At 42.5% G+C, this 7,155-nt stretch overlaps 1 protein-coding gene across 1 annotated transcript; it reads right to left on the bottom strand.

Moving 5' to 3' along the window:
• Positions 1-1,852: 1,852 nt before the first annotated feature.
• On the bottom strand, positions 1,853-6,778 carry GJD4 (gap junction protein delta 4). Its single transcript, XM_042889027.1, has 3 exons — positions 6,750-6,778; positions 6,423-6,548; positions 1,853-3,552 (listed from the first exon to the last, which is right to left on the bottom strand). Exons 2-3 carry the CDS (start codon positions 6,484-6,486, stop codon positions 2,366-2,368), a joined length of 1,251 nt encoding a protein of 416 aa, XP_042744961.1. The 5' UTR covers positions 6,487-6,548; positions 6,750-6,778; the 3' UTR covers positions 1,853-2,365.
• Positions 6,779-7,155: the final 377 nt, after the last annotated feature.

The raw sequence follows: 7,155 nt of genomic DNA, 5'->3' as shown, positions 1-7,155 counted from the left end.
TACAGAGGCTTTGGAGGATGAGGAATTTAAATATTTAATGTTTTTCTGCCTATGATAAATTTAATAATTAATGCCACTTCTGACCTGGAAATGACAAAACATACAGCAAGCACACATGATAAAAGAAACAAACACAACTAATGAAGGGGAAAACATTGCTTAGAAAGTAGCAATTAAGGCTTTCTCTAGCACACTTCAGGGTTGGCAAGGTACTTTACAAAAGTAAATTCTGCCATCCAGTAAGCTTCCCAGTTCCTGAAGGGATGGAGAAGGTGAGGGGTCATTAAGTGCTGATCTTTACCTTGTATGTGTGAGGAATGATACACAGAGTTGTGAACCAGACTGTCCCAAAGGCATGTGCATCCACAGCAGAGAACAGGACAAAAGTGAAAGCTGTTTTCCCTTGTTGCTGGTGAGGAACCAGCCTTTAAGTCATTAGATACATGTTATATGGCAAAGTGAGGGCCAAATTGGTTCTCAGCTTCTTTTCTCTTTGCGTAAGCCTAAGAGGGGAACTGCTCCAGTTCCAGGCTGCTGACACCAGCCTGTGTCACCCTGCAGAGCAGTCTGTGTAAAGGCTCTCCTGTGCATTCCCCAAGCACGTGCTGCTCTGCACCCACCCCCACTGCAGGTGTACGCAGCTTACAGCCCACACTCACTTACCAGGTTTGAGGAAATTCAGCTCACACACTGCGGTGCTTCGCTGCTGGACCACGCTTATGTAAATGCAAGAGGATTCATATCGAAGGAAAGCACAAAGCGTGACAGCAATGAGTTATTCTGTGATTCACCTCATTTAGACATGTTTTCCAATGATTAGTGTCTGTCAGTTACAGAGGGTGAGTACTTGCACAGATCTTGCTGCTATATCCTTCTCTGGGATTAGAAATCGTTTTCCCTAAGCTCAGGTCTGGGATAATCATATAATGGTAGAAATAGGTACATCTAGAAAGTGACTCACGTTAACCTAAGGGATGCCTGGGACAGATCAGATGAATCATTCTCCCTGCTGAAATAGGGAGCCTAGTGTGACTATTTCAGATTAGGGTGTAACACTTTGTAGACGTGTTGTTAGTAGATCTACAATCACACATAGTAAGTAATACCAGGGCAAGGGCACTGGAGCTCAGCCCCGCACTGTCAAGCTGCTGCTGCTTGCTTCCTGGGCAGCTCTGCAGCTCAGCAATCAACCATGTAGTCATCTCATTTTGGAGTTCGTGAAGCTGAGTAACAGAGACATGGACAGGCTGTGCCAGCTGATCTCAGGGGCAGAGAAGGTACTGCTGTGGTGCTGCTAATGAGTGCAGGTGCGGTCTTCAATACAGAAAAATCTAAGATCCAGGCTTTCTTTGCATATTAACTCTTTGCTACAACACAATCATTTTTATTAGTTACCTACTCTTGCTTTGTCCTTTCTTAGAGTGGGCTTAGGGAGCTTATTACTATATCTCTGCACCTCAAGTATTGTGTTCAGTTTTGGGCCCCTCATTACAGGAAAGACATTGAGGCCCTAGAGCATGTCCACAGAAGGGCAGCAAAACTGGTGAGGGGTCTGGAGCACAAGTTTATGAGGAGCAGCTGAGGGAGCTGGGATTGTTCAGTCTGCAGAAGAGGAGGCTCAGGGGAGACTTCATTGCACTCTACAACTTCCTGAAGGGAGGTTGGGGTGAAGAGGGATTTGGCCTCTTCTCCCAGGCAATGAACAGGACCTGGGGAAATGGCTGCAAGTTGTATCAGAAGAGGTTTAGGTTGGACATGAGAAAAAACTTTTTCTCTCAGAGTGGTCAGGCACTGGAATGGCTGCCCAGGGAGGTGGTGGAGTTGCCGTCCCTGGCAGTGTTCAAGAGGTGCCTGGATGACGTGCTGTGAGATGTGGTTTAGTGCTTGTGCTGGCAATGGTAATGAGAGGACGGTCGGACTGGATGATCTTGTAGGTCATTTCCAACCTTGTGATTCTATGATTCTATGATTGTGAGGAGATCAGTTAACCCTCTGAAAGTGGACAACATACAAGTGTGCTTGGAAGTCACACCTTTCCTAAGTTCAATCTGTTGCAGTAGGTGAGAGCAAACAACTGTACAAATGAACTCCTAGAACAACTGGTCAGTCACCGTCAACAGCTTTTTAGAGTCATAGCTGGAAAAGTGTAAATGTGTTATATTTTCATAGAAACTGTTCAGTTAATGCAATATCCTTTAAATTCTCATTTGAGCTTTTTCTTCTTGCTCAGCGGAGGTTTGTTTCTCCTTCTTTGATTAGCCATGTACAGCAAAGCAGCAAGTCTCTGCCCTTGTGATTTTCTGACACCCCTCAGGAGCACAGTAATCTGTCCTGCTGGCCCAAAGCATAGGGTGCTCTCAGGGCTCTATACCCATTCGGACTTTTTCAATCTCAAGCAACTAGTACTGCTATAATTTGATTGCGCATCGGGATTTTTTAGCTCAGCTGAAGGGCAGTATCCTAAAAGCTTGCTCTGAACTACAGAGGAAGAACCTCCAAGGTGAGACTTGATCTGAGGTCTCAAAGTCATGACAGTATCTTTAACGAAGCTTTGCTGGAGCCCAGGTCTCACTTGCTGGCATGCAGTTCCTTGCTGGTCACCAGCACACAGGTGTTCTTCAATGCTATCCTGCTTAACAGCAAGATCTCCTGACACACAGGGCTTATGGCTGTTGCTGTTAAGGTTAGTGCTGGCAGCTTGCTGAGAGACCTCTTCAGGATAAAGAGCAGCCTCCTCTTCCTCTTCAGAGAGAAGTGAGCAGGAGCCGTCGCTGGTCTGGCTGCCATTCAGTGCTTGGCAGTCTTGATTTTGGGGAGAGGAAGAACTACCAGACTGTGCTGGGGGAATATTTAAAAGGCCCTCATTCTCTCTGTGGGAGTTGGCCAGCTGCTTGTTCCTCTGGCTTCTTGCTGTCATTTGTCGAAGAGCATAGACAAGGTCAGCAAGGCTGAGCAGAAAGGACAGACTGGTGACACTCCAAATGAAAACCATCATGATGGATTTCTCGGTGGGCCGGGAGATGTAGCAATCAACTGTGCTTGTACAAGGTGAATGGTAGCAGGAAAAGCGCTCGGGAACAAAAAATCCAAAGAGGAAATACTGTGCAGCTGCAAAAGCAGCCTCAATCAGTGTCCTAAAAAAAAGATGAACAGCGTATGCCCCAGAAAAATTGAGGACATCTAGGTTGTCCATATCACAATCCAATCTATTGACAAGATCACTCCTACAGCGTTCCTTCAGGTCTTTGGGGTTTGATAAACCCTTATTCCCTCTGCACCCGTGCACCAAACAGTGCTTTCTTACAATGTACGTTGCTACCTTGTGCAGAACATAAACACTGAATGCAGTGTAAGGTAGCAAGATAGACACAGTCTGTATGAACCAGAACCTGAAGTGAGATATGGGAGAGAACAAGTCATAGCAAACATTGGAGCATCCAGGCTGCAGGGTGTTGCAGACGAAGCGCTCCTGTTCATCCTGATAGAGCGGATAGCCTGCTAACACCACCACTGCCATTCGCAGCAGAACTACCAGCATTAGCCAGATCTTTCCTAGAAGAGAACAAAAGAAAAAGAGTAAAGCACTAGAAGGAGAAAAGGTAGGTGAAGGCTCTCTGTATACAATGCATTTGAAAGGATACCTCTGAAGTTGGTTTCCTCTTTGAAAAGCACCTCCTTGGCTCTGTTTTGGCTGGAACTGAAACTTGTGTGAATGTGTTAGCCAGCATATTCCATAACTTTCGTCTAGACTTGACAGTGTAGGAGTCTGACATATAGTAAGCCACGCAAACTGAAAATGCTGCCTAACAATAACACTCTGAACATGCCCAAATCTGGTAAAAAAATGAATTGTGTGAGAATTCCCATTTTGCTTGGTTTCATACTTCTGCACCTGGATTTTTGTACTGTATTGATGTTGATCAGCTAATATGGCATGAAACTCCTGTAGATCCCAAAAATTGTTGAGTGATGTAGCATTTGTTCTTTATCTTGGCCATGAAATCATATGTAAAGCTTACTGCAGTGTCTAGACTGGTATTTACTCATGAGCTAGCTAACAGGTGCTACCAGGAAGCTTATTCAAAATGTACTACAAATGTGCATTTGTGTGTTCACACAAGAACCCTGTCATTTCTCTGTATTACTTCTCTGGTTGCCTTGTCTTGAGCATACCTCCCCATCATCCTGCACCTTGGCATGCTGTCTGTCTCCATTCAGACCAAAAGCTCCCTCCTGTATTAACACCAAGTAAAGCCTTACAGGTCTGGCATTTCCATACACTTTTATTTGTCTTTTACTGAATTGTTTCAAACGGTTGTTTTAATCAGGGAGAGATCAAAACTTAACCTTATTCCATCGCGCCAGCAATACTGAAAAATCAGGAACTGTAACCCTGCATGTCACATATTGAGAATGTGACTTTGTTGTTCATGAGAGTTTCTTGAAGGAGTTTTGGATGGGGTAGGTTTTTCATAAAGATTTTTTGGTAAAGTTACAGAAATTGCTGTATGGATGGCAAAGCTATTTTTAACACAGAAGTGCTTTTCCTGAGCTGGGTTGGGAAGTCTGAAAACAATCTGTTATACGGTCAAAGCACAAAAATACACAGAAAAATTCAACATTTGAAGTAAAGTTTAGCACTTGAGTTTCTCAAGTTTCCTTTTGAGTATTGTCACTGCTTTTGTATGCGGTTTTGAAAAATTCTTTTAATTTAACAATCCTCTGCTTTAGTTTCATGTATTTTTAAAACACGTCAAAAAGTAAAAAGAAAGGAAAGAAAAAGAAAAAAAAAAATAGGAACAACAAAAACCACACAAACACACAAAACAAACAGAAAAGAGCAATGAGTTTAATTATGTACTTGAAGGAATTGATTGTTCAAATCAAAAGAAAAAGCTAAGAAGTAGATGCACAAATGGCAACTCGGCAACTACGTGGAAGCCGTGCCATGAGCGGTTAACAGCTGAGAAATGCACTGGATACCTTAAGTCACAAATAGTGATTGTACATCTCACATGCACAAAATTTGTGAAACAGCACCGGTGCATATCCTGAAAGAAGATCAGATCCCCAAACTCTTTTTTTTCTATGAAATACAGTTTTTTACAAGTATTGTCTTGAACAACATTTTTTGCCATTTCCCATGGAACAATTTCACTGTAGTTGGTAAAAATCTTAATTGTCCACATTTTTCTGTAGTATTATTTAATATCTATTATCACATGGGACATACAACTTGAATGCCCCATTTAAACCCTCAGTGGCTAATGGACAGATTACGGGATTGGGTCAGTAAAACTGCACTCACAGAAGCCTGCTGCTCCAGGCAAAATAATGTACTATCTAAATAAATGGAGGTCTTCCCATTTCATCTTTAATCACTTGAAACTTAGCAGTGGTTTTGCTGTATTTTCAGCTCCTTGTATTTTGTTGTGCAGGCTGTGCTGTTGCCCTGTTTTTGGCAGTGTTGGCCAATAAAAACCACCAGCTGTAAAGAAGCATCACCTTTAGAAAGCGATGCCTCATACTGAGGTTGCATTTTTTCCCTGTGAGGACCTCAGAGTGTTTGAAGCACATTTGTTAATTAAGATCAAGATACTAAATGCCATTTCCCTATCCATTTTTAATTAGAACATGTACAATAGGGAGTGCTGTTTAAAAAAAAAATCAATGGCTCCTTAGGAAGCAGTTCAGTATGACATTCATTTTAGAGGGAACCCTCCAGCTATCACCTTCCCTAATGGCTCAGTCCTCATTGCCCCTGCAGCACGCAGCACAAACTGCAGCCCCTGCCCGTGGTGGGAGTGAAGGTGGGACTGAAGAGGTTTTATCTGACTCACACTTCACTCCAAGCAGCCTGTGGAAGAGGGAGGATGTCTCATTTAAATAAGAAGAAAAGAATCACTCAGCCCCGTTTGCTGCCAAAAAACAGACTGTGCTTGTTTGTTTTCTGTTTATTTTTAATGCATGTGAACTTTACTCATTTATAAAAATGAAGAATAAGCATAATATGGTAATTAACCACAGGCAAATGTCTTCCTGTAAAAGAGAAGCTTTTTCTCTTCTTAATGAAGAATTATTTTTGAGTGTTTTCACAACAATCCATATAACATTCCCTACAGCTGATGTGAAGCTTGGGCATCAAAAGCCAAATTTGAAAAGTATGCCAGAATTCTTTCCTAAAGCTCAGAAAATGTCCATCAGAGAGGAAGTAGGAGTCAATTTAAAAAAAAAGAAACACATTGACCACTTTTGCATCACATATGCAAATAATAATTTCTTCTTCAAAGGTCACAAAAGCATAACTAGAAATCAAAGTAGATGACCAATGTCAATGCTCAGTTGTCCAATCTAGTGGACATTTACTTAGCTTCAGGCTAGGAGCAGCAAAAGAAAGAGCAGAGTAGTTTTAAAGTACTCACCTATAATTGACACATTATAATTGAGAGTGACAACCAAAAATCCCAGCGAGTCCCAGTGCTCCATGTTGGATCAGATTCACAGCTCCTGATGGCTCAGCTGGTTTGGCATTTCCCAGGTAGGTCAGACTTAGGGAATAAAGAAAGAAGAAATAAATTTGATAAGCATCAAAGATAAAAGCAAGAAATAAAGCCCAAACAGTGTTACTGGTGCTGGATTGCTTTGATGATTTGAACAAGGCTGATAGTTCTGATTATGGGAACAAATCTTCCCAGGGGTTTAAATCTGCCTTGGAAAAGTTTTGTCTGTTCAGATCCCACTGCACTTACCTCTTTCGTGGATCCTCTGTCCAGACAACTGCAAGCAGACGAACAACAACAGGAGGGATCTTTCCCATTGTAGACTATTCTTAACCTCCTGGGGCATACCAGCCTCCTGGCATTGCTGAGATGTTTCAGTGGTGAAAGGCAGGGACTGGGGAAAGGGAAGAAAAACATGGACCAGGAATTAAATGAGGCCTCTTTCCCCAGAGAAATACAGATGGAGAAAGGGACAGAAAAGGGTGGCGAAAGAACGAGCACTGCTGTATTTGAAAGCAACTTTCTGTTTAGCAGCTGCTCAATGGAAGCTGTTCCATTGCAGTTCCTCAAAGCAACTTTATTTCTAAAACGCAGCCTCCCTGACAGTACATCATGGCTTTGTCAATCACTGCCATGCCAAAAATTCTCCTGCAGG

Source organism: Lagopus leucura, unplaced genomic scaffold (genome assembly GCF_019238085.1).
Source record: "Lagopus leucura isolate 7727_CA_CO unplaced genomic scaffold, USGS_WTPT01 Super-Scaffold_100157, whole genome shotgun sequence".
In the NCBI taxonomy this organism is placed as follows: domain Eukaryota; kingdom Metazoa; phylum Chordata; class Aves; order Galliformes; family Phasianidae; genus Lagopus; species Lagopus leucura.
Note: the sequence above shows the minus strand (reverse complement) of the source record. Positions and strands in the feature narration are given on the sequence as shown.